The sequence below is a fragment of the Salvelinus namaycush genome, chromosome 35 (assembly GCF_016432855.1).
Source record: "Salvelinus namaycush isolate Seneca chromosome 35, SaNama_1.0, whole genome shotgun sequence".
NCBI classification, from domain to species: Eukaryota; Metazoa; Chordata; class Actinopteri; order Salmoniformes; family Salmonidae; genus Salvelinus; species Salvelinus namaycush.
The window spans coordinates 6,997,512-7,023,944 of record NC_052341.1 but is presented as its reverse complement, the minus strand read 5'-3'; the positions used below and the strand labels follow the sequence as shown (position 1 = coordinate 7,023,944).

The following is a 26,433-nucleotide window of genomic DNA, read 5'->3' as shown; positions in this document are numbered from 1 at the left end:
TAATTATTGGATTATGTTTTAAATGCTAATGAAAGTGCAGTAAATGTGTACATTTTCCTGTTTGAAAAATATATTGTTCAAAACAATCTGTTCAGTTACTTTCTACTTTGCCCCTCAGTGACTGCCAACAGCAGCTCCGCCTCCGTGAACATTGCTTGGATTGTTTTACCAGGTATTTTCTATCAGGGCGAACTGCAGCATAAATCATAACAGCACCAGGTGAATGGACCTCTCTGAGGGGCTCAAATGTGCATGTCTACCTTTGATAAATAATTAGCTCCTCTTATTCAGAGGGGTTGGGTTAAATGAGGAAGACACATTTCAATTGAATGCATTCAGTTGTACAACTGACTAGGTATTTCCATGCCAATTTCAACTCTTTCTAAACTAATATCTGAGTAACTCAGAAATATGAAGTTATTTCAGAATGAAAGTTACCTGGCTAGAAGATCATGCTTTGTGACAATATATTAGCTAGCTATCCGCAGTTAGATTATGCTTTCACTTATTGCATCTGCATGCTTGTTGCGTTCTCCCTGGTTTCCACTAGTTACCACAGCCATATTGTAAAAATTCATGAAAACAAAAATTAGCTTTTTGGTTTTAATTTAAGGCTAGGGTTAGGCATAAAGGTTAGCGGTGTGATTAATGTTGTTAGGGTTGGTTTTAAAATCACATTTTAAGAAGAAGAAATTGTAGAAATAGGCGGGGTTTATGACTCTGTAGCTGTGGTAACTAGTGATGAACATTCTCCCTGGTGCACTCGTTTGGTCATGAGCTGGCTGCTCGTTCTAGCACAATCTAATCTGTTCAAAACAGTGGCAGCACGTACAGCAGTAGTCATTCGGTTTTTTGACTTGCAAGATGGAAATAGGTGTATTTATGCTGTTGTTCAAATTCATAGATCGCTTTATATATCTTCTCAAAGAAACTACCGGTAGTTCGAAAACTTATCATCATATTTCTGTCATAATGCTTTGTTGACAACGCCAACCACCTGGTGCTCCGGGTAATTCAGCCAATCAGCGGTTGCCGCTGACGGAAACTCAGGAAACCAGGTCAGCTCTTCCTAAATCTGGAGTGTTATAACCTCTAGCTGAACCCTTTTCCTCTGCTACTTCCAGGGTCATGAGCAGGGCAGAGACAAACATGCAGACACTCTGTCAACTCCTGAGTACTTATATATAATTTTCCCATTGACATCAATGAAAGATTTATGCACATGCTTTAGTTGCGCAGGGATCTGTTGTAAAAGCATACCTCAACTCTAAATCAGTCCATAAGCTGACAAGGTGTTGGATGATGAAAGCTATAGGATAGCAAATGTGGGTAGGTCTGCTATGACAAGGCATTTATTATCTAGCAGTTTGTAACAGGCAATTGTGACGCTACATTAGCCGTTACAGGTTAGGTACTGTTTGGCGTAGCACAGAGAATTTTCAACCAATCTTAACTTGGTGATACTTACTCAATTCTCGACTTGCAAGACAACCAATGTCTTCTAAATGTCCATGTCTAGTTGTCTAATGCTCCGTTATGAAATGAAATCAGTTTTTTACTTAATGAAGTAATCCAACAATGTGTACGACGCCATCTTGTCATTTTCTAAATTCAAACAAACCCCCTGAAACTAGACATGGACATTTAGAAGACATTGGTTTTCTTCCAAGTCTGGAATTGAGGAAGTATCGACAAGTTAAGGTTGGTCAAAAATTCTCTGTGCTACGCCAAACAGTACCTATCAGACAACTGGAACTGGAGTAATGGTCTGATCAGGTGATATTTTTCACTTTTTTTTTTATAGACCAGGTCATGTTTTGATTAGTCAGCACATGTAGCAGATGTCACGATATGGCCCTTTGGGGTGTATATTGTGGCTCCCCCCTCTCTCACTCCCTCTCCCACCAAGTTTTATGACTTAACAACAGGTCATACATTCGTGGCAGAGACTCTCTTCCCCCTGGCCAAGAAGAAAGAGAGAGGAAAGAAACCTATGGAACAAAGAGCTTCTCTTTGTTCAACTCTGTCGTGACGTTGTATTGATTAATGTTGTGACTGCTGCTCGTCGAATGATTAACGGTTTAGAATTATGTGATTAAATTAATAAGGCAATTATTAACTAATTAACCTGTGGCACCATGGGAAAGTTTTAGCTTTATTGAGTTTCTATTTCCCAAATTAACTCAAAGAATATCAGAATATCGATTTTATAACAGTCGCTAATTAGTCAATTTCCTCTACAGTCTCATTCTGAACGTCGCATAATCCGGGAATCTGCACAAACCCGAGTCTCGACAAATAAGTCCGTACCACACCAATTGAGTTGATTATTTATTTGCTAACAAGCTAAAATGCTAATATAAGATACACAAACTGTCACGCTTCTCGTGGGCTGAAGGAAGAGTGGACCAAGGTGCAGCGTTTAAAGTGTTCATGATTTAATCCAAAAAACCAATCGAACAAAAACAACAAACAGGAGAACGAAAGCGAACAGTTCTGTCAGCCAAACAAAACAGCTAAACAGAAAATAACTACCCACAAAAACCATGTGGGAAAAAGCTACCTAAGTATGGTTCTCAATCAGAGACAACGATAGACAGCTGCCTCTGATTGAGAACCACACCGACCAAACAACAAAGAAATACAAAACATAGAAAATTAACATAGAATGCCCACCCAAATCACACCCTGACCAAACCAAAATAGAGACATAAAAAGCTCTCTACGGTCAGGGCGTGACACAAACACACAGTCTAGGCTATTGATTAGAACTTAGTAGGATAAAACAGGTCCCTAGCGGGCCAACACAATTTGACACGTGTTACACAAAACGGGGAGAAAAATACACTTGGGTGCACTTGTCAGCTATGCTTATTTTAACCCTAACCTTGCCCCGAACTGCCGCTCTGATGGGTCAGAATATAATGATGTAATTACGTGTTGAAAGTCTCCAATGGGGTGTCTCTGCGTGGACCGGATTCTGACTTCTCTGATGACGGTCCGTCTTCGGTTACCGGGTGTAACTCTCTGTTCTCCTCACGATGTCAGTCCTTCCTCTTAGTGGTCTGTTTCCTCGCCCTCGCTCTGAAAAGGGTCTTCTGAGGAGGAATAATCATCCGTGTGGATGGTTCCAGCGTGGGAAGGAAAACAGTGTAGACACACGATTCCTTGGAGAGTGGTGACCGGGTGGTCCTGCTTGAATTCACCCCCTTTAGATACAGCTACTCGTCCGTAGCATAGGTTGTTAAAAGGTTCCTTTGTCGTCTTCAACCTCGTGTTGTGTTTTGGGTTTGCTGACCACTCAGACCTTGGCTGCAGCTCAGGGTCACTTAGTCTGATATGTTCATTCTTAACTCACATGTTTTATACCCTCAGATCAGAAATGGGCGTTTTTTCCTTTAGGGCAATTCTCTGGGCGTACCAAGTTACGAGGCAAGGTCTGGATTTTACTCAGATCCAATTTTTAACTAACTTCACATTTCATCTTCAGAAAAACATTCTCTTTGATCTGGACATTTTCCACACAACGTACAATATGCAAACATCAGGCACATACTAGGAAAACTCTTAACTTCTTAACACACCGATCCCTTTAGCGGGATCATTTTCATCATCATATAACATTGTCCTTTAACTTTTAATAACGTAACAAAAATGACATTCATTTTATATTTAACTAGGCAAGTAAGTTACGAACAAATTCTTATTTACAATGATGGCCTAGGAACAGTGGGTTAACTGCCTTGTTCCGGGGCAGAATGACACATTTTTACTTTGTCAGCTCAGCGATTTGATCTAGCAACCTTTCGGTTACTGTCAAAACGCTCTAACCACTAAGCTACCTGCTGCCCCATTAATTTTCATATTTCATCTATTGTCATTACCACCATTGTGGCTGACGAAACCTATTGTCCCAAAGTCCATTTATTGCATGTTAATGTTCTGAGGCCAGTTCACCATAGTGAGAGGACAAAGGAATTTTGTCTGCTGCCTTAGATTTACAATGGGCGTGAGGTGTCATAAAAAAAACATCTCCATACCTCTCAATCTCTTCCCCTCTGGTGGGTGTGAGTGATCTCTCTGTAGGGTTGTGGTCCCTGGTAACCTGACCCGAGCAGGCCAATCATGACAACTCCTTATCCCCCAAATTGGAGGATTAAACAATATTTATATTTTTGAGAATGTGGGAATGGTCCGTGGGTATTTAAAGAACAATCCTGTCGAAGTTGTTTTATTTTTGTGACATCAGGAAGGATGGTAGCACAGAATAACGGCTTTGGAAGTGTACATTTCTCAGTTATTCGTTTTCTACCTGAATGTTGTGTAAATATATGATTAAATATGAAACTATTTGTGAGAAGATGTAATGTCATGTTGTCCTTCTATACGAGATACTTGTTTAGTTATAAAGTTTTAACTAGTCAATGGCCACACCCTCGTGAGCCCAGAAATCACATTAGGCATTATAGAAGCCCCCTTCTTCCACAGAGTATAAAACCCACTTCCTTCAAAATGTACATTAAGTCAGAGAACGCCGGGACAGAGTCCTCACATTGGAATGGCTACAATTCTATAGGCCACGGAGACCATACAGCTGTAGTTGTGGCTACACTGCTGGAAATTGTTAAACTCTGAGACTCAATCACTAAAGAATAAGAGAAAATCTTAGACGTATAATTACTAATCTGCAGCTGGAAATTACGTAAATCTAGTACAAGAATACCGACAACCGCGGAAGCATCTATTCTATGCAATGACCATCTGTAGGCCTGACGTATCCATTACAACAGACACTATCCAGAGCCGCGGAGAAAGCTACAACCACGAAGGACATTGTGACTTCTGGGAAAGTTAACCAGAGACTCTCTGATCTGACTCTCCAGCAGACGGACCGGCGATTCCAACAGAGAAGACAACAACGACATACGGGCGTAAATATATACATTGCAATTATTCTCGAATGAGCGGCCGTTCATGTGTAAAGTATTAGCATTTCAATTAATATAATTATCAACTGTGTGTAGTGAATCCATTTAGTCTTTCCCGCTCTTTCTCAGTCCCCACCCCTTTCCTTTGTCTACTAAGCCATCATATCGGCATCGTCAGCTAGGGACTTTTTCTTTGTATCATGTAGTAACCCAAATGTCTACTGTTTGTTCATGTAATTCTGTGTGATTATTTAGTTACTTATACAAATTGGCTTAATTATTTATTTACTATCGCAGATTCATGATTTAGGCTAGGATTCGTACAGATATCCAAGGGTTTGCGACATTCAGTAATGAACTGATGAGGTAATAATAATAATTAATTAATAAGCGACTGTTTTAGGGCCTCCCGGGTGGCGCAGTGGTCTAGGGCACTGCATCGCAGTGCTAACTGCGCCACCAGAGTCTCTGGGTTCGCGCCCAGGCTCTGTCGCAGCCGGCCGCGACCGGGAGGTCCGTGGGGCGACGCACAATTGGCATAGCGTCGTCCGGGTTAGGGAGGGTTTGGCCGGTAGGGATATCCTTGTCTCATCGCGCTCCAGCGACTCCTGTGGCGGGCCGGGCGCAGTGCGCGCTAACCAAGGGGGCCAGGTACACGGTGTTTCCTCCGACACATTGGTGCGGCTGGCTTCCGGGTTGGAGGCGCGCTGTGTTAAGAAGCAGTGCGGCTTGGTTGGGTTGTGCTTCGGAGGACGCATGGCTTTCGACCTTCGTCTCTCCCGAGCCCGTACGGGAGTTGTAGCGATGAGACAAGATAGTAATTACTAGCGATTGGATACCACGAAAATTGGGGAGAAAATGGGATAAAAATTATTTAAAAAATAAAAATAAAAATAAGCGACTGTTTTGATAAGATATGAAAATATCTAAAGAGTTATATTTGGGAAATTGACACTATATAAACAACATTTTTACGTGGTGCCCCAACTTCCTAGTTAATTAAAGTTACATGATTAGTTTAATCACATAATTAAATTGCACATAGAGAATTTATTTGATAATATACAGTCTTCACATTTAATGATAGTCCAGACACGACACAGATATACAAGAGATATTTGATGAACACAACAACCTATAAGTCCGTGGCCTGGATCTTGATTCTGGTACAGTACCTGTGGTGTAAAAAGGTGGTTTCTTTTCATGACCAATGTCATCCAAGTAAAGCACAAATTAGTGAAAGGTCTGGCCGCCAAATATACGTAACAGGTGCTGGGTACATAGCACAAGCTGAAGGGCAAAAGATTAAACGCAGAGGTCAAGCAGCTGTTGGAAAAAGAAAGCCCCAATGAATGATCATCTGATAGGAAGTCTTATGAAAGCTTTCAAGTCAAGACAATAGTTGGAACCGCAGTATATGGAGAACGTAAACAGCATACAGCCACACTGTCTGGACCACAGATGTACTGTTGTATCGACTGTAAAATATAATGAATGCTCCCGCAGTTTATTGTGCCAGAGCATTTATCAGTGTTTGGGTATAAGTGCTGTGTATTTTTGTACACAGCACTTGCAAGTTATTGGATGTGCGTACGCTACATTTGAAATTAATTGTATTGACTGTAGTCATCCAATGTCCTAGTTTGAACCCAAAGCTTTGTCCTCTGTTTCTTCCTGTATCTGTCTGTTTTTCCAGAGGATTACCTCCCAGCCCTGTCCTGTCCTCCCAGGTCTGCAGATTGGCAGCAGTGTTTTCCAATACCTAATGCACCTGTTTAGACTGTAATTACTTTTTCATAATTGAAAAGATCTAAAAGCGCTTTGCTGCTGTAAACCATTTACTCCCATCAGTGACACAGCATGCAATGACACACACACACACACACACACACACACACACACACACACACACACACACACACACACACACACACACACACACACACACACACACACACAATTAAGGCCAAGAGTTTTTCCTGATCACATGATGTGGCCTGGAAAACCTTTTGACCGTCCTCATACAATGTACACGTCCAGCATAATGGCATTAATTCTCAACAACAAATCTTCTTTTCAGATTGGGTAAGTCCTTGGTTATTACTGTCATATGAAGCATTTTAATGCCGTGAATGGCTCAGAGGGAGATTGGTCTGGACAGCCTGAGCTGATGTGATGCTGCCTGTCAAAGTCCCTGTGAAGAGATGAGACGGTGTGTTTTTGTTTTTCCCCTGATGCTGAAACCCTGTCAGTCTGTGTCTGGCGGCTGCTTCTGACGCCACATATACTCAGAACGCACCGACACAAACTCTCCACACACACTTGCAGCCGCTCTGGAAGACCACACTCACCTCACACACTTGCCAGACACTTTGGTGGCTCCGTAGACCACACACTCCCTACACACACACCCACTCGCGGCGGCTCCTGACACATCTCATCCCAGCTCGTCTGTAAAGCCAGTCCACAGCTGGTTATGGAACATATTGGTGTGGCTCTGGGAACCTATTCTAACGAAATCCTTTGGACAATGATTCAATTACATCTTGAGACCGGAGATGAAAGCTCATCCGATGAACCATGTGGCTGTGAGAGGTGTCCTCTCTTTCTATCTTCCTTTATCTCTTTTCCATTCTCTTCCTCTATCCGTCATGAGCCTTCTTCTCTTCCCATCCACGAGGAAGGGGTTTAAATGAATATTTATTAGTTAAATGGGTAAACGTTGGGGTGACGTGACCGAGAAGGTGTTTGTGTGTTCCAGGACCGTCATGGGGCCTCACGGCATCAACCGGGCCATCGAGAGACTGGAGTTCTGCGACTGTAAGAAAGGACTGGGTCAGTATACAACTTGACCTCTTATGTGATATGCATTACGAATGGATGTAGCTATAGTCTATATATGTTTTAAACAGCTATAACTGGGGCCCAGAGGTTTCCCTGGTCAGATTATGTAGTCAAGGAAAAACTCCTGGCCCTAGTAACGAATGATTATTATAGCAAGTCGAAGGGCGACATTTCCCTCCGCAAAAAGAGCTGCGCAGTGAGCTAACGCACCACAACATTCTAAATAGTGGCAGCTCCGATACTGTTACCTCTCAATTGCTCTAAAATGTACTATCTGCTGAATAGATTGCCCCTATAACCTTTATCCACTGGTGGTTCATATAAGGTGTTGCTTCTGTCTCTTGTTCCTCATCCAGGGGTGAAGATCATCGGTGGCTACAGAGAGCAGACACGTGAGGAGTTTGGGATCTTCATCAAGCGGGTATTACCGGGAGGGCTGGCTGCTCAGGATGGTACGTTACTTTCTGATTGTTGTTGTTTTTGGCTAATTTAGTATGTTGATAAATAACCTCTATTACAGATGATGATGGTAAAATGCTCTCTTTCTTTTTCTCTCTCTCTCTCTCTCTCGCTCTCTTTCCCTCTCTCTCTCTTTCCCTCTCTCGCTCTCTTTCCCTCTCTCGCTCTCTTTCCCTCTCTCTCTCGCTCTCTTTCCCTCTCGCTCTCGTTCCCTCTCACGCTCTCTTTCCCTCTCTCTCTCTCTCTCTCTCTCTCTCTCTCTCTCTCTCTCTCTCTCTCTCTCTCGCTGTCTCTCTCTCTCTCGCTGTCTCTTTCATTCTCTCATTCTCTCGTTCGCACTGTCTCTCTTTCATTCTCTCTCGTTGCCTCTCTTTCCCTCTCTCGCTCTCTTTTCCTCTCTCGCTCTCTTTCCCTCTCTCGCTCTCTTTCCCTCTCTCGCTCTCTTTCCCTCTCTCTCTCTCGCTCTCTTTCCCTCTCACGCTCTCTCTCTCTCTCTCTCTCTCTCTCTCTCTCTCTCTCTCTCTCGCTGTCTCTTTCATTCTCTCATTCTCTCGTTCGCACTGTCTCTCTTTCATTCTCTCTCGTTGCCTCTCTTTCCCTCTCTCGCTCTCTTTTCCTCGCTCTCTTTCCCTCTCTCTCTCTCTCTCTCTCTTTCCCTCTCGCTCTCTCTCTCTCTCTCACTGTCTCTTTCTTTCTCTCTCTCGCTGTCTCTCTCTCTCTCTTTCCCTCTCTCTCTCTCTCTCTCTCTCTCTCTCTCTCTCTCTCTCTCTCTCTCTCTCTCTCACTGTCTCTTTCTTTCTTTCTCTCTCTCTCACTGTCTCTTTCTTTCTCTCTCTCACTGTCTCTTTCTTTCTCTCTCGTTCCCTCACTGTCTCTTTCTTTCTCTCTCGTTCCCTCACTCTCTCTTTCTTTCTCTCTCGCTGTCTCTCTCTCTCTTTCTTTCTCTCTCGCTGTCTCTCTCTCTCTTTCTTTCTCTCTCGCTGTCTCTCTCTCTCTTTCTTTCTCTCTCGCTGTCTCTCTCTCTCTTTCTTTCTCTCTCGCTGTCTCTCTCTCTCTTTCTTTCTCTCTCGCTGTCTCTCTCTCTCTTTCTTTCTCTCTCTCTCGCTGTCTCTCTCTCTCTTTCTCTCTTGCTGTCTCTTTCACTCTCTCTCTCTTGCTGTCTCTTTCACTCTCTCTCTCTTGCTGTCTCTCACTCTCTCTCTCGCTGTCTCTCTCTCTCTCGCTGTCTCTCTCTCTCTTTCACGCTCTCTCGTTCTCTCTCTCTCTCGCTGTCTCTCTCTCGCTGTCTCTCTCTCTCTTTCACTCTCTCTCTCTCGTTCTTTCTCTCTCTGTCTATCTGTGTGTTCCAGGGAGGCTTAGAACGGGCGACCTCATTTTGGAAGTAAATAATATGAGTTTAGGAGGAGTAACCAACGAGAGGTAGGTCATTAGTGCACAGTGGTACGGCCATAATTAGGTCATGTGAGTTTAGTTGTTTGTTAATCATTCGTTAGCCATTAGGTCTTCTGAACCTAAGGTGTGAATGATGCTATGCAAAGTATGTTACATTGGCGTTTGTGTTTCAACTCAGGAGTAATACTTGAATGCCACACATTGAATTAAAAAACAACAGTTTTCTACATAGAGGTGACTAGAGGTCGACCTCTAGAGGTGACGATGACTGAAGGTGTTATGTCAGTTCCATCACCATGTTCTGTGTATCCCAAATGGCACCCTATTCCCTATGGGCCCTGGTCAAAAGTAGTGCACCCTATTCCTTATGGGCCCTGGTCAAAAGTAGTGCACCCTATTCGCTATGGGCCCTGGTCTAAAGTAGTGCACCCTATTCCCTATGGGCCCTGGTCAAAAGTAGTGCATCCTATTCCCTATGGGCCCTGGTCAAAAGTAGTGCACTAGAAAGGGAATAGGGTGCCATTTGGGATGTATAATTTCCTGAACCCGGGTGTAGTGTTAAAACTGCTCTCCTCTCTCCTGTGGTCCTATAGGGCGGTGGATATCCTCCGGTCAGCGTCAGCCTCCAATCACATGTCTCTGATGGTTGCCAGGGATGATGAAAGCAGGTAGCCGAGCCTGACTTTATTTAAAAGGAAATTCCACCACTTTTCAACCTCATCTCCAGCACCAGTCCTGTGTCTACATATGTGATAACAGCGCTTTATAGAAAAAATGTCAAGTAAAACAAATTCTGCCCGATGACGATATTTTAAAAACAGTGATTTTCAAACACTGAGATTTGCGGTGTTGTGGGGAGAGAGAAGATACATTTTCTCTGGCTAGAAACTCATTGCCAGTTTTGAAAATCACTGTTTTTCTTTTTAAGTTTTAATCGTAACCTGTCAGGTCACAGAGGCATTTTGTAGGACCTTTCTTCTTCTCTTTTTAACCACAGATCATAGAAAATAGGCTGTTTTCACATAATATAGACACTGTTATGGTGCTGGAGATAATGACTAGGAGGTTGAAAAGTGTCGGAATTGCCCTTTTACATGTATTTTATTTATTGTATCAGAAGTTTTGCCATTCTTGGTCTTGTTTGATTTGATATATGATTATTATATATTATATATAGTACCAGTCAAAAGTTTGGACACACCCACTCATTCAAGGCTTTTTCTTTATTTTTTTTATTATTTTCTACATTGTAGAATAATAGTGAAGACATCAAAACTATGAAAAAACACAAAGTGTTAAACAAATCAAAATATATTTTATATTTGAGATTCTTCAAATAGCCACCCTTTGTCTTGATGACAGCTTTGCACACGCTTGTCATTCTCCCAAATGTTTGACTGGTACTGTACATATTTTATTGATTTATTTCCAAAACGATACTTGGGAGTCATATATTGCAATATGAAACTGTATCGATTTATTCCCCCATCACTATTAGACTAAGGCTACGTACGTTTGTGTGTAGCCTACGTATGGTAGTGTGCACTACGTCAGAGCACTACATTGTTGTCACTGAACAAGGGTAGATACTGTTAGGAGCTAAGTGGTTAAAAAACCCTTGATTTGCTTTTGATAAATAAAACAATCTGGTTACTACAGTAAGAACATTAAGGACTTTGGGTTGTGTTCGCTCAGAAATGGACCCTATTCTAATAATGTATTATAATAATAATGTATTATATATCATGTATATCATTTATTAGGAATATTCTATTTCTAACTGGAGCCCTGGTTGAAAGTAGTGCACTATATAGGGAATAGGGTGACAGAAACAGAGAGCCTTGGGGAAGCTTTAGGGAAGATAGGTTGAGTGTTGTGTAACAGTGTTTGAGGCCTGGCTGTATCAAATGTGCAGATTCAGAAAAGTGCTTATTAGAGGACAGAGAAAGCACACTCATTCATAGCTGTGAGGGTGTTTCCTTCTGACCTCAGTCAGCACAGGAAGCCGTCTGTCATGGTAGAAACATGAAGTAACACAACCCCAGTTAACCCCTGTGTGTGGATGGCGTTTTACATGTTTTTTGATTACGTTCAACACATTTTCCAGCGTACTTCAAAGTATACACTGAGTGTACAAAACACTAGGAACATCTGCTCTTTCTATGACAGACTGACCAGGTGAATCCAAATGAAAGCTATGATCCATTATTGATGTTACCTGTTAAATTAACTTTAATTAGTGTAAATGAAGTAGAGGAGACAAGTTAAAGATGGATTTTTATGCCTTGAGACAATTGAGACATGGATTGTGTATGTGTGCCATTCAGAGGGTGAAAGATAAAATATTTAAATGCCTTTGAACGGGGTATAGTAGTAGGTGCCAGGAGCACCGGTTTGAGGGACCTGGCACAAGATGGGGAGAAGTCTGTCCGTGATAAAACGCTGCTCTACTTTCTTGACATAACAATCAACTAAACAAGTCTTACAGGCCCTAGTTTTGTCACACCTGGATTACTGCCCAGTTATATGGTCAAGTGCCACAAAGAAGGACACATTACAGTGGCCCTGAACAGAGAAACACAGCTGGCCCTTAAATGTACACAGAGAGCTAACATCAACGACATGTCAATCTCTCCTGGCTCAAAGAAGAGAAGAGATTGACTGCATCACTACTGGTCTTTATGAGAGGTATTGACATGTTGACAGCACCAAGCTGTCTGTTCAAACAACGAGCACACAGATCAGACACCCATACGTACCCCACAATACATGCCACCAGGGGTCTCTTCACAGTCCCCAAGTCTGAAATCTGTAAAAAGAAAAAGTAGGATAAAACACCTCACGGCATAACACGGACTATGAAGAGACACACACACACACACACACACACACACACACACACACACACACACACACACACACACACACACACACACACACACACAGTAATATTGTACATTTTATATTGTAAATGTTTAATATTAGAGTAATAATGTCTAATGTGATGTATTGATGTGTTATGTTATTGTTTTAATTATGTTAATCCTAATGGGGATCCTAATAAATACTAAATCAAGACTTGATCTGAAAGCAGAGCTGCTCTGAAATAGAGAGAGACGTTTCAGCTTGAAGCCTTCTTCAGTGTGTAGGTACCCATCTTTTCAAACAACATTTGTAGGGAACACAAGTGAGCAACCGATGAGCAACAGGTACTTCTAATCAGGGTATACACTCATCTGCCAATCAGGGGTGGCTTCATTTGAACACTGGGTACATTTAAACACTGGGTACATTTAAACACTGGGTACATTTAAACACTGGGTACATTTGAACACTGGGTACATTTGAACACTGGGTACATTTAAACACTGGGTACATTTAAACACTGGGTACATTTGAACACTGGGTACATTTAAACACTGGGTACATTTAAACACTGGGTACATTTAAACACTGGGTACATTTAAACACTGGGTACATTTAAACACTGGGTACATTTAAACACTGGGTACATTTAAACACTGGGTACATTTAAACACTGGGTACATTTAAACACTGGGTACATTTAAACACTGGGTACATTTAAACACTGGGTACATGTAAACACTGGGTACATGTAAACACTGGGTACATGTAAACACTGGGTACATTTAAACACTGGGTACATTTAAACACTGGGTACATTTAAACACTGGGTACATGTAAACACTGGGTACATGTAAACACTGGGTACATGTAAACACTGGGTACATGTAAACACTGGGTACATTTAAACACTTCCCAAACCTCCTCTGGGACTCTAATCCTCCTAACTGCTGAGGAAAGGCGTCTGTCCTGTGTCCTCTCTCTCTCTCCTGTCACGTCTAACCCCGTCTTGTACACCGGGCCTGACATAAAGTGACCTGGCACTCTGCTGGACCCTGTGCTTTTCACTGTTTGTCAGCCACGTCACACACTACGGCCCAACGGATGGACAGCCAGACGGATACAGTCTGACATATTAAGAAGACTGTCCGTCCGTCCGTCTGTCTTTCATCTGCTGTTTGTTCTGGTTGTGTTTCAGAGTATTTTGTGCCCAATAGAAATTAATGGTAAATCATGTAGTGTGTAATTTTGGAGTCATTTTTATTGGGAATAAGAATAGAATATGTTTCTATACACTTCTACGTTAATGTGGATGCTACCATGATTACGGATAATGCTGAATGAATCGTGAATAATGATGAGTGAGAAAGTTATAAACGCACAAATATCAGGACCTCAAGACATGCTAACGTCTCACCATTACAATAACAGGGGAGGTTAGCATTTTATATCATACCGCCAAGACATGCTAACCTCTCACTATTACAATAACAGGGGAGGTTAGCATTTTATATCATACCCCCAAGACATGCTAACCTCTCACCATTACAATAACAGGGGAGGTTAGCATTTTATATCATACCCCCAAGACATGCTAACCTCTCACCATTACAATAACAGGGGAGGTTAGCATTTTATATCATACCGCCAAGACATGCTAACCTCTCACCATTACAATAACTGGGGAGGTTAGCATTTTATATCATACCGCCAAGACATGCTAACCTCTCACCATTACAATAACAGGGGAGGTTAGCATTTTATATCATACTGCCAAGACATGCTAACCTCTCACCATTACAATAACTGGGGAGGTTATCATTTTATATCATACCGCCAAGACATGCTAACCTCTCACCATTACAATAACTGGGGAGGTTAGCATTTTATATCATACCGCCAAGACATGCTAACCTCTCACCATTACCAATAACAGGGGAGGTTCGCATTTTATATCATACCCCCAAGACATGCTAACCTCTCACCATTACAATAACTGGGGAGGTTAGCATTTTATATCATACCGCCAAGACATGCTAACCTCTCACCATTACAATAACTGGGGAGGTTAGCATTTTATATCATACCGCCAAGACATGCTAACCTCTCACCATTACAATAATAGGGGAGGTTAGGATTTTCTATCGTACCGCCAAGACATGCTAACCTCTCACCATTACAATAACAGGGGAGGTTAGCATTTTATATCATACCGCCAAGACATGCTAACCTCTCACCATTACAATAATAGGGGAGGTTAGGATTTTATATCATACCGCCAAGACATGCTAACCTCTCACCATTACAATAATAGGGGAGGTTAGCATTTTATATCATACTGCCAAGACATGCTAACCTCTCACCATTACAATAATAGGGGAGGTTCGCATTTTATATCATACCCCCAAGACATGCTAACCTCTCACCATTACAATAACTGGGGAGGTTAGCATTTTATATCATACCGCCAAGACATGCTAACCTCTCACCATTACAATAACAGGGGAGGTTAGCATTTTATATCATACCGCCAAGACATGCTAACCTCTCACCATTACAATAATAGGGGAGGTTAGGATTTTATATCATACCGCCAAGACATGCTAACCTCTCACTATTACAATAACAGGGGAGGTTAGTATTTTATATCATACCCCCAAGACATGCTAACCTCTCACCATTACAATAATAGGGGAGGTTAGGATTTTATATCATACCGCCAAGACATGCTAACCTCTCAACATTACAATAATAGGGGAGGTTAGCATTTTATATCATACCGCCAAGACATGCTAACCTCTCACCATTACAATAATAGGGGAGGTTAGCATTTTATATCATACCGCCAAGACATGCTAACCTCTCACCATTACAATAATAGGGGAGGTTAGCATTTTATATCATACCCCCAAGACATGCTAACCTCTCACCATTACAATAACAGGGGAGGTTAGCATTTTATATCATACCGCCAAGACATGCTAACCTCTCACCTTACAATAATAGGGGAGGTTAGCATTTTTGGGGGATATGATATTTGTGCGTCTAACTTTCTCACTCATCATTATTCACCATTTTTTTAGGATTATCCGTAGACATGGTAGCATCCACATTAATGTAGAAGTGTATAGAAATATATTCTATTCTTATTCCCAATAAAAATTACTCCAAAATTACACACTACATTATTTACCATTAATTTCTATTGGGCACAAAATAATCTGAAACGCAACCAAAACAAACAGCAAAGGCATCCAACCAATTTGTAGAGTCACAAGCTTGATGCAGTCATTGCATGTTATGAATATGGGACCAAATACCTAACTTTTTACTACTTTAATATGCAATGGAATTTGTCCCAATACTTTTGCTCCTCTACAATGGGGGGGGGGGGGGGGGGGGGGGGGACGACAACTATGTACAAAAAGTGCTGTCAATTCTAAACGCTTCACCCGACATGGATGAAAATACCCTCAAATTAAAGCTGTCAGTCTCCACGTTAACCTCATCGTCATTATATTATTTCAAATCCAAAGTGCTGGAGTAGAGAACCAAAATCACAAAAAACATAATTGTCCCAATACTTTTGGAGCCCACTGTACAGTATAACCCTAACCCTATAAATGGCAGACTGATTCCCAGATCAGACAGTTGGGGCCAAGAGGTCAATCCTTCTTTCTAAGACATACTTAGGACTCTTTACCTGAACACATAACACAGTAGACTCTTTACCTCGAGATTAAACCGGATTAACATCCTGATCTAGCTCAGATAATCCTAATATCAACTACTAACAAAGAAGCCACTGTTAATGGGTCTGCTCCTGTCAGATGTCACTTGGAATCAATGTGTGTGTGTGTGACCATGGGAGGGAGACAGAGCTCTACTGTACTGTTTCTCTGAGGATGTTGACTGTGTTTGTCTGTCTGTCTGTCTCTGTCTGTCTGTCTGTCTGTCCTCCAGGCGGGAGTTCATTGAGTTGATGAATAAGTATGGCTCCCACAGCAGTTTTAAAGGAAGCTCAGGGAGGGTCTCCCCTACACAGCTCTCTACAGGTGAGTTTCTCTACCTAGGACCTTTTGCGTCCCAAATTGCATCCTATTCCCTATTTAGTGCACTACGTTTGACCAGGGCCCTATATAGGGGATAGGGTACAATTTGGAACTCACACACTTGACCTAGGACCTGGTTATCCTCCCTTCCCCTCCTCAACTGCATGTAGCTAACAATTATCTTCCTCATTTCCCTTTCACACCCCTCCTAATTCTCATCCATATTCCCTATCACACCCCTCCTAATTCTCATCCATAATCCCTATCACACCCCTCCTAATTCTCATCCATAATCCCTATCACACCCCTTCTAATTTGCATCCATATTCCCTATCACACCCCTCCTAATTCTCATCCACATTCCCTATCACACCCCTCCTAATTCTCATCCATATTCCCTATCACACCCCTCCTAATTCTCATCCATAATCCCTATCACACCCCTCCTAATTCTCATCCATAATCCCTATCACACCCCTTCTAATTTGCATCCATATTCCCTATTACACCCCTCCTAATTCTCATCCATAATCCCTTTTACACCCCTCCTAATTCGCATCCATATTCCCTTTTACACCCCTCCTAATTCTCATCCATAATCCCTTTTACACCCCTCCTAATTCGCATCCATATTCCCTTTTACACCCCTCCTAATTCTCATCCATAATCCCTTTTACACCCCTCCTAATTCGCATCCATAATCCCTTTTACACCCCTCCTAATTCTCATCCATAATCCCTTTTACACCCCTCCTAATTCGCATCCATATTCCCTTTTACACCCCTCCTAATTCGCATCCATAATCCCTTTTACACCCCTCCTAATTCGCATCCATAATCCCTTTTACACCCCTTCTAATTCGCATCCATAATCCCTTTCACACCTCTTCTAATTCACATCCATATTCCCTTTCTCACATTCAAATTCAAGCTGCTTTATTGGCATGAAAAACATTGCGTCAATATTGCCAAAGCAACAATGTATACAATATACATTGTAATAAAATAATGTATAATAATAATATAAATTGCTAGTAAATAATAATAGAGGAAGGAACTCTCGACTCTCGACCCGCTCCACTACAGCCCCGTCGATGGGGCGTTGGCCCTCTTTTTCCTGTGGTTCACGATCAGCTCCTTTGTCTTGCTCACATTGTTGTCCTGGCACCACACTGCCAGGTCTATGACCTCCTCCTTATAGGCTGTCTCATAGTTGTCAGTGATCAGGACTACCACTGTTGTCGTCAGCAAATTTAATGATGGTGTTGGAATCGTGCTTGGCCACGCAGTTATGGGTGAACAGGGAGTACAGGAGGGAACTAAGTACGCACCACTGAAGGGCCCCCCGTGTTGAGGATCAGCCTGGCAGATGTTGTTGCCTACCCTTACCACCTGGGGGCGGCCCGTCAGAAAGTCCAGGATCCAGTTGCAGAGGGAGGTGTTTACTCCCAGAGTCCTTATCTTAGTGATGAGCTTTGAGGGTACTATGGTGTTTGAACTCTGAGCTGTAGTCAATGAACATTATTCTCACATAGGTGTTCCTTTTGTCCAGGTGGGAAAGGGCAGTGTGGAGTGCAATTGAGATTGCGTCATCTGTGGATCTGTTGGGGCAGTATGCGAATCGGAGTGGGTCTAGGGTTTCCGGGATGATGGTGTTAATGTGAGCCATGACCAGCCTTTCAATGCACTTCATGGCTACCGACGTGAGTGCCACAGGGCTGTAGTCTTTTAGGCAGGTTACCTTCGCTTTCTTGGGCACAGTGACTATGGTGGTCTGCTTGAAACATGTAGGTATTACAGACTCAATAAGGGAGAGGTTGAAAATGTCAGTGAAGACACTAGTTCTGAGTACACATCCTGGTAATCCGTCTGGCCCAGCAGCCTTATGAGTGTTGACCTGTTTAAAGGTCTTGTGGTCCTGTTTAAAATACATCATGCACCAGCTGTCATTGACAAATAGATACATACCCCTTGTCTTACCAGACGCAGCTGTTCTGTCCTGCCGATGCACGGAAAACCCAGCCAACTGTATATTACACTTGTCGTCGTTCAGCCACGACTCGGTGAAACATAAGATATTACAGTTTTTTATGTCCCGTTGGTAGGATAGTCTCGAACGGAGAGCATCCAATGATTGCACATTGGCCAATAGAACGGATGGTTGAGGCGGGTGACCCACTCTTCGACGAATTCTCACACAAGGCACCCAGACCTCCACCCCCTGTATTTCCGTCTTTTCTTCACGTGAATGACAGAGATTTGGGCCTGGTCTCTGAGAAGCAGTATATCCTTCGCGCCGGACTCATTAAAGAAATTTGTTTGTCCAGTTCAAGGTGAGTAATCGCTGTTCTGATGTCCAGAAGCTCTTTTCAGTCATAAGAGACGGTAGCAGCAACATTATGTTCAAAATAAGTTACAAACAATGCCAATTATATATATTTTTTAAATAGCACAACCCGTAAACCGTCAGCCATCCCCTCCGGCGTCATTAACACTAATACTACAACGATCCCTACTACTACCATTACCACTAGAAGCATTTCTACCTCTAATATCTCTACCTACTAAAACTATAATTCAGTTATAACTGTCATCCTCATCATTACATCAGTACTGCAACTACCATAATCATTACTTCTACTACCACCATCACCACCATCATTAAACGACTACTGTTACCATCATCCCTACTACCCATACCACTATTATTTGGAATAATAATCAATAATACTAATATTAATAGTAATAACAATAATACTAATAATAAGTACGTTACTGCTTATTATTATTCAGTGTCAGGCTATGGCAGGCAAATACATATTTGCCTACAAAAGAAGCCATTGCTCCTTCACCCATAAGTATTTTTTTGTTTTTCCTCTGGGTTTAATAAGTTAAAACTTGGAATAAGCCCTTGCTTGGAAGTGTACTTTGCCAGACTGCCAAGAACCTTGCCCTCATCCAGGCCAAGGTGACGAGACACAGTAGTGATGACACCATGTAGTAATTTCTGCAAACAATTAATCTGTTGATGAGTAATATTTCTCACAGTAAAGGAGATAGTGAATCTCTATCTCGGCCTCGCCTGTCGTGAAGCGACCACCTACACGCTCCTCTTTGGGTAGCCATGTCTTTATGTCTGCCAGTTTCTATTGCTAATCCTTGGTCACTCAGCCTGTACTTGGTAAGGATATGTCTCTGCTTCGTATCACTGACAGAGTAGAGATAATCAGCCAATTCATATTCTCTGTTTAGGGCCAGATAGCAATTTAGTCGGCTTTGGGATTTTGTTTAGTTTTTTCCAATGTTGTAAATAAGAGTCCTTTGATTGGGTCACAATTTTATTTATTTGAATGATTTCTTTTGAAGCAGTGCTGGTGTCAGCTTGGTTGGTTGGGTCCAACAGCAGCTGACTGAGAGGGCTTGTTTCTGGACTCAGCTCTTGGGTTTGAAGTGCTTTTAAAATGGAGAATTGAATTTAGGTGTAGCCACAATTAGGGTTGCACATTTTGGGGAATATTCAGAGGTGGAAACTTTCCGTGGGAATTAACAGGAATATGTGGGAATTAATGGGAATAAATGCAAATTAATATTAATAGCATTTAAATGTAGATGTTTTATTGCATAGGATATATTTACCATATCATATGGACACAGAAACATAATAATTTTACCTTATCATAAGTAGACATAATTGCAAATTATTAAATCCTTCCAATAGAAATAAAAAGCGATTTAGTTACGAATTGAACTTTAATTAAATGAGTTGACTCATCACATGGGATGATTTCACTGAACAACAAAAGAAAGGGAATATTGAATGATCCCCAAAGATCCATCGCGTCTCCCAAAAACATTTTCAACGTGCATCTGTAAAATGATAGTCAAGAAACTAAAGCTTTGGTTGTCTTCCTCTCAGGCTTCCATGTCTTCTCTCTGGACCTTCTCAATGTCCACCTCTTGAACGTCAGACTCCGAGGCCTCATCTTCACTGTCACGTTCCAACCTTGTTGAGGATGGCTCGTTGTCAGGTTCTAAAAGCCTCAAATTTGCCTGGATCGCCACCCATTTTTCAACCCTGTGCTTTGGTTTGTGTGTTCCCAAACAAGGACCAGTTGCGCTCTGATGCGGCCGATGTTGGTGGGATTTGGAGGATGATGGAAGCAACAGGGGAAAGAGCCTCAGATGCACAAAGTCCCTACCACCAGGTGGCTGATGAGATATGTTTGCACGACTGCCATATTGCATCTCCATCCCAAAGCCCTTGCTTGGAAGTGTACTTCGCCAGACTGCCAAGAACCTTGCCCTCATCCAGGCTAAGGTGACGAGACACAGTAGTGATGACACCATAGACCTTGTTGATCTCTGCACCAGACAGGATGCTCTTGCAAGCATACTTGGGGTCCTACATGTACGCTGGGGCGTGTATGGGCTTCAGGTAGACATCTTCACGCTTATTGATGTATTTCAGAACTGCAGTTTCCTCTGCTTGGAGCAGCAGTGAAGTGGACAGGGCAGTATGGATTTCTTATCTTACATATGCAAACAGAGTCTGAACATCAGACAGGATGGCATTGTCTCCCTCAATCCGTGCAATGGCTACTGCTATAGGTTTCAGGAGTTTCAGGCTGCTTACCACTCTCTCCCAAAATACATCATCCAGGAGGATCCTCTTGATGGGGCTGTCCATATCGGCAGACTGTGATATGGCCATTTCTTGGAGAGACTCCTTCCCCTCCAGGAGACTGTCAAACATGATGACAACACCACCCCAACTGGTGTTGCTGGGCAGCTTCAATGTGGTGCTCTTATTCTTCTCACTTTGCTTGGTGAGATAGATTGCTGCTATAGCTTGATGACCCTTCCCATACCTAACCATTTCCTTGGCTCTCTTGTAGTGTATCCATTGTTTTCAGTGCCATGATGTCCTTGAGGAGCAGATTCAATGCATGAGCAGCACAGCTAATGGGTGTGATGTGAGGGTAGGACTTCTCCACTTTAGACCAAGCAGCCTTCATGTTCGCAGCATTGTCTGTCACCAGTCCAAATATCTTCTGTGGTCCAAGGTCATTGACTGCCTTCAGCTCATCTGCAATGTAGAGACCAGTGTGTCTGTTGTCCCCTGTGGCTGTGCTCTTGTAGAATATTGGTTGAGGGGTGGAGATGATGTAGTGAATTATTCCTTGCCCACGAACGTTCGACCACCCATCAGAGATGATTGCAATACAGTCTGCTTTCTCTATGATTTGCTTGACCTTCACTTGAACTCTGCATCCAGCAAATGAGTAGATAAAGCATGTCTGGTTGGAGGGGTGAATGCTGGGCGAAGAACATTCAGAAATCTCTTCCAATACACATTGCCTGTGAGCATCAGAGGTGAACCAGTTGCATACACAGCTTGAGCACGACATTCACCAGCATTTCTCGGACTACGTTCCTCCATTGAGTCAAAAAAACTTCTGATTCCAGGAGGACCATGAGCTGTTGCTATCGATAAGGTGTCTGATTCATAATTTTCACCTCGAATAGAAGTAGAAGGACTTTTGTCAGAGGTTGCTTGTTGTGAGCCCTGAGGGAACTTTATGATTCTGGCCAGATGATTCTGCATCTTTGTTGCATTCTTCACATATGATTTGGCACAGTATTTGCAAATGTGCACAGATTTTCCTTCTACATTAGCCGCAGTGAAATATCTCCTGTAAAGATTAGGGACAAAATTAGTAAAAAAAATACCAAATACAATTCCATGTACAGATAAATAGTTAAGCAATGAGATTAAACAACTCCTTTGTAAGATAAATGTTTTAAAATGAAACATGTATGGAAACAGTTGAATTAACACTCCTCAGTTAGCAGGCTCAAGCAAGCTTAAACCCACATGGTAGCAAAAACTAACTAGCAGAAATTGTTAACAAGTTATAAATGATTTAAACACACTTTGCTGTAGGCTACTATTTACTAGGTAACAAAATATAATGTATGTCATATAAAATATATTCACCCCACCAGGTATTGTCGTTCTGCCCCTGAACAAGGCAGTTCAGGGGCAGTGTTCCTAGGCCGTCATTGAAAATAAGAATTTTATCTTAACTGACTTGCCTAGTTAAATAAATGTAAAATAAAAATTGTAATCAAAACTTACCAGAAAGCATGTAGTCCTTGGCTCAGACAGTGTAGTAGTGTGGGCTCAATAGCATCTCATGTAGTGTGCCAGATCTTCAGAGTGCACTGCACATGCACTGTGCAGGCAGAGGGTTGCAGTTCCATTGAATTGGGGATAGTTTAACCAAAATATGCCACAAGACCTAGAATTGCCTTATGTGTATCCCACAAAAATGTTCACTTTTTTTGATGAATTTAAGCAAAATTCCCCAAATTCCCGGGCTTACCTACCCATGTAAAATTTCCGGAAATTTAACGGAAAGTTGCCAACCCTTTGCAACCCTAGGCACAATTTTAATTATATTTTTTTGTGTTTTCATTACCGCGGGAAAGCCCTAATTCTGCCCTACATGCATTAGTTGGTGTGTTTCTTTGGACTTTTACAACATAATTCTGCATGTAGGGCTTCAATTGGATGTCCAGTTTGAAGAGTGGCCCCCAAACCTCACTTCCGTAAATAGCTATTGGTGGGGTTACGCTGTCAAATATTTGGGTCCAAATTCTAATTGGGGTGTTGATTTTAGAATAATAATTCTCTCTTTCTCTCCAGGAGGCAAGACAGACTCCTCCTCCTCCTCCTCCAGATCTACCAGTCCCACCAGCCAGCTCCTCAGTCCTAAAGAGGGGGTCACAGGACCACCCTATACCACTGGGCCCCCCTATACGTCAAACCCCAACACAGCCCCTACACAGCCCGTCTTCAAGTAAGTGACATTCTGAAATTGACAGTTGAAATTGACAGTTGAAGGACTGTCTATATGTGTGTGTATATATATATGTGTGTGTGTGTGTGTGTGTGTGTGTATGTGTATGTGTATATATATATATATATATATATATATATATATATATATATATATATGTATATGTATATGTATATGTACCTTCAAACTCAGTGCCTCTTTCCTTGACATCATGGGAAAATCAAAAGAAATCAGCAAAGACTTGCAAGCCGAAGAACACCATCCCAACTGTGAAGCACGGGGGTGGCAGCATCATGTTTTGGGGTTGGTGGGTGGGGGGTGGCAGGACACAATGCAAATTGTCCGGGTAGCCATTTGATTACCTGTTCAGGAGTCTTATGTCTTGGGGGTAAAATCTGTTGAGAAGCCTTTTGGTCCTAGACTTGGCGCTCCAGTACCGCTAGCCATGTGGTTGCGGAGAGAACAGTCTATGACTGGGGTGGCTGGAGTCTTCGACAACTTTTAGGGCCTTCCTCTGACACCGCCTGGTATAGAGATCCTGGATGGCAGGCAGCTTAGCCCCAGTGATGTACTGGGCTGTAGGCACTACCCTCTGTCGTGCCTTTGGGTCGGAGGCCGAGCAGTTGCCGTACCAGGCAGTGATGCAACCAGTCAGGATGCTGTAGAACCTTTTGAGGATCTGAGGACCCATGGCAAATTTTTTCAGTCTTCTGAGGGGGAATAGGGGGAGACATGGGGAGACATCACAATCAAATAAATAAACTGTATGTAGACACACAATACAACTACATTCTGTCATTATGATGTCATTACCTGTCATTATGTCATTACCTGTCATTAAGATCACAATGGCTTATAGTAAAGACACAGATATAAATACTTTTCTTAATTTCAGCAGTTATCATACACCATTATTAAAAAATAGTTCACCATATAGCCAACTCCTTTCGCATTAGGCGCATTTGTTTTGACTCACCTACTCATTCTAGGGTTTTTCTATATTTTTATTTTCTGCATTGTAGAATAATAGTGAAGACACTATGAAATAACACATGGAATTATAGTAAATATAGTAGTAAATAGTAAATGTAGTAGTAAATATATAGTAAATATATTTTAGATTCTTCGAAGTAGCCAGCCTTTGCCTTAATGACAGCTTTGCACACTCTTGGAATTCTCTCAACCAGCTTTATGAGGTATTCCCCTGTAATTAATTTCAATTAACAGGTGTGCCTTGTTAAAAGTGAATTTGTGGAATTTCTTTCATTAACGCGTTTGAGCCAATCAGTTGTGTTGTGACAAGGTAAGGGTGGTATACAGAAGATAGCCCTATTTGGTAGAAGACCAAGTCCATATTATGGCAAGAACAGCTCAAATAAGCAAAGAGAAATGACAGTCCATCATTACTTTAAGACATGAAGGTCAGTCAATACAGAACATTTCAAGAACATTGAAAGTTGCTTCAAGTGTAGTCGCAAAAACCATCAAGCGTTATGATAAAACTGGCTCTCATGAGGACCGCCACAGGAAAGGAAGACCCAGAGTTTCCTCTGCTGCAGAGGATACATTTATTAGAGTTAACTGCACCTCAGATTGCAGCCCAAATAAATGATCCACGGAGTTCAAGTAACAGACACATCTCAACATCAGCTGTTCATAGGAGACAGAGTGAATCAGGCCTTCATGGTCGCATTGCTGCAACAAAAAAAACACTACTAAAGGACACCAATAAGAAGAAGAGACTTGCTTGGGCCAAGAAACACTAGAAATTGACATTATACCGGTGGAAATCTGTCCTTTGGTCTGACGAGACCAAATTTGAGATTTTTGGTTCCAACCGCCATACGGCCGTACAGTAGATGAATGGATGATTTCCGCATGTGTGGTTCCCACCATGAAGCATGGAGGAGGAGGTTTGATGATGTGGGGGTGCTTTGCTGATGACACTGTCAGTGATTTATTTAGAATTCATCAGATGACCTGGCCTCCACAATCACCCAACCTCAACCCAATTGAGATGGTTTGGGATGAGTTAGACCACAGAGTGAAGGAAAAGCAGCCAACAAGTGCTCAGCATATGTGGGAACTCCTTCAAGACTGTTGGAAAAGCATTCCAGGGGAAGCTGTTTGAGAGCATGCCAAGAGTGTGCAAAGCTGTCAACAAGGCAAAGGGTGGCCACTTTGTAGTAACCACATATTACACAGTGACCCCAGGTTTGGTAAAGCATTTGAATCCCCCCGAGGTGGATAAGAGAGTTTTCCTATGAGACCCTCAAATTTACGGGATTGTTTAGTAAGGTCAGATTTGCCTCAGAAAAAAGCATTGTTTTTCATGACTATCATTCCTGAAGGCAATATCCCTGCTATGATCAGAGGGAACTCTCTTATTTACTCCATTCAGGTAAAGGTTCCAGGTGGAATAACATGTAACACAAGATGTGTTGTATATCCTTATGTGTCCCTGTAACCTTTGTTATGTGGGTCAGACCAAACGTGAACTTAAGACGAGGATATGTGAGCGTAAGAGCTCCATTGGCAACCACAATGAAAAATCACCTGTTGCCAGGCCTTTCAAAAGCCATAGTCATGAACTAAGTACCTTACGTTGTATAGGCATTGATTTGGTGAAGGCGCCACGTAGGGGAGGAGATGGGGATAAATTACTTCTCCAAAGACAGACATATTGGATAGACGGTTGGGAACTCTTGCCCCAGCAGGCCTTAATGAGGAATGTTATTTTTCTTGTTGTTTGTAGTGTTATCAATAGGCCAAACACTTTGGTAATGACATCACAATGTAATTGTATTGATTGTCTGTGTATCTTTATTAGATTGTCATGTTTCCCCCACAGCCCTCTCTGCTGGGATCTCTTGATTGGGCCAATACTGACTGGACATTTTTGAATTATGCCCACCTGTGAGGTTGTTGTGACATTGATTGTCATTGCCTTGAATGCTGAAGAAGGGCTCAATTTAAGTTTATTTACCGCAGTGCTGTCCTATTTCTGTTATTTTATTTAGTCATGACCACA

General features: G+C 42.1%; 1 protein-coding gene across 1 annotated transcript in view; it reads left to right on the top strand.

Moving 5' to 3' along the window:
• Positions 1–818: 818 nt before the first annotated feature.
• The window catches only part of stxbp4 (syntaxin binding protein 4), an 85,872-nt gene continuing 60,257 nt past the window's right edge, over positions 819–26,433 (top strand). Inside the window, exons 1-7 of the mRNA XM_038974603.1 lie at positions 819–1,058; positions 7,690–7,763; positions 8,129–8,224; positions 9,581–9,650; positions 10,217–10,291; positions 16,452–16,543; positions 23,249–23,402. Of these exons, the coding sequence (XP_038830531.1) occupies positions 7,697–7,763; positions 8,129–8,224; positions 9,581–9,650; positions 10,217–10,291; positions 16,452–16,543; positions 23,249–23,402 (554 nt within the window). The 5' untranslated portion in view covers positions 819–1,058; positions 7,690–7,696. The remainder of the gene's footprint in view (positions 1,059–7,689; positions 7,764–8,128; positions 8,225–9,580; positions 9,651–10,216; positions 10,292–16,451; positions 16,544–23,248; positions 23,403–26,433) is intronic.